Source organism: Fukomys damarensis, unplaced genomic scaffold (assembly GCF_012274545.1).
Source record: "Fukomys damarensis isolate Sample0158 unplaced genomic scaffold, DMR_v1.0_HiC HiC_scaffold_13, whole genome shotgun sequence".
Taxonomy (NCBI): Eukaryota; Metazoa; Chordata; class Mammalia; order Rodentia; family Bathyergidae; genus Fukomys; species Fukomys damarensis.
This window is the reverse complement of record NW_022900925.1, coordinates 38,262,890-38,263,339: the sequence shown is the minus strand read 5'-3', so window position 1 is coordinate 38,263,339 and position 450 is coordinate 38,262,890. Positions and strand designations below refer to the sequence as shown.

Genomic DNA, 450 nt, shown 5'->3' with positions numbered 1-450 from the left:
AGCTGGTTCCCTGTCTACCGGCTGAAGCCGCCCAGGCGGACGGAAGGTCCGCGGAAAGGCCTGCTTCTGGCTCGCCGTCTCTCCGCCGGTCAGCACCCCAGGGCGAGTCCTCCCCAGCCAGTCAGGCCTGGCCACAGTGGCTATTTTCACTGTGGGCTCTTTTTCTTCCCTCTTATTTGCCAAAGTCCACAGCCGCTTCATCCCCGTCATCTGGCCCTGGCCACAACCACACTGCTCAGACCAGAAGGACGGCAGGAGGGGCTCACGGGCCGCCTGTCCCCTAGCTGGGTCCCCTCAGCCCTCCTGACAAGGCCCACCCCCAGGCCTGCTCCAACCGGCCTCAGTCACTCGGCGGAACCGGCCACCTCCTCGCCAGCTCATGCAGTAACAGCACAGGCAGGCAGCGAGAGCTGAGATTTTAGTAGCGTACATCAGTGGTGCCGCCTCACT

The 450-nt window shown here is 64.0% G+C and overlaps 1 protein-coding gene across 1 annotated transcript in view; it reads right to left on the bottom strand.

Annotated features, from left to right (window-relative positions):
- Wnk4 (WNK lysine deficient protein kinase 4) overlaps nucleotides 1-201 on the bottom strand; it is a 13,136-nt gene extending 12,935 nt beyond the window's left edge. Inside the window, exon 1 of the mRNA XM_019209227.1 lies at nucleotides 19-201. Within this exon, the coding sequence (XP_019064772.1) occupies nucleotides 19-201 (183 nt within the window). The remainder of the gene's footprint in view (nucleotides 1-18) is intronic.
- Nucleotides 202-450: the final 249 nt, after the last annotated feature.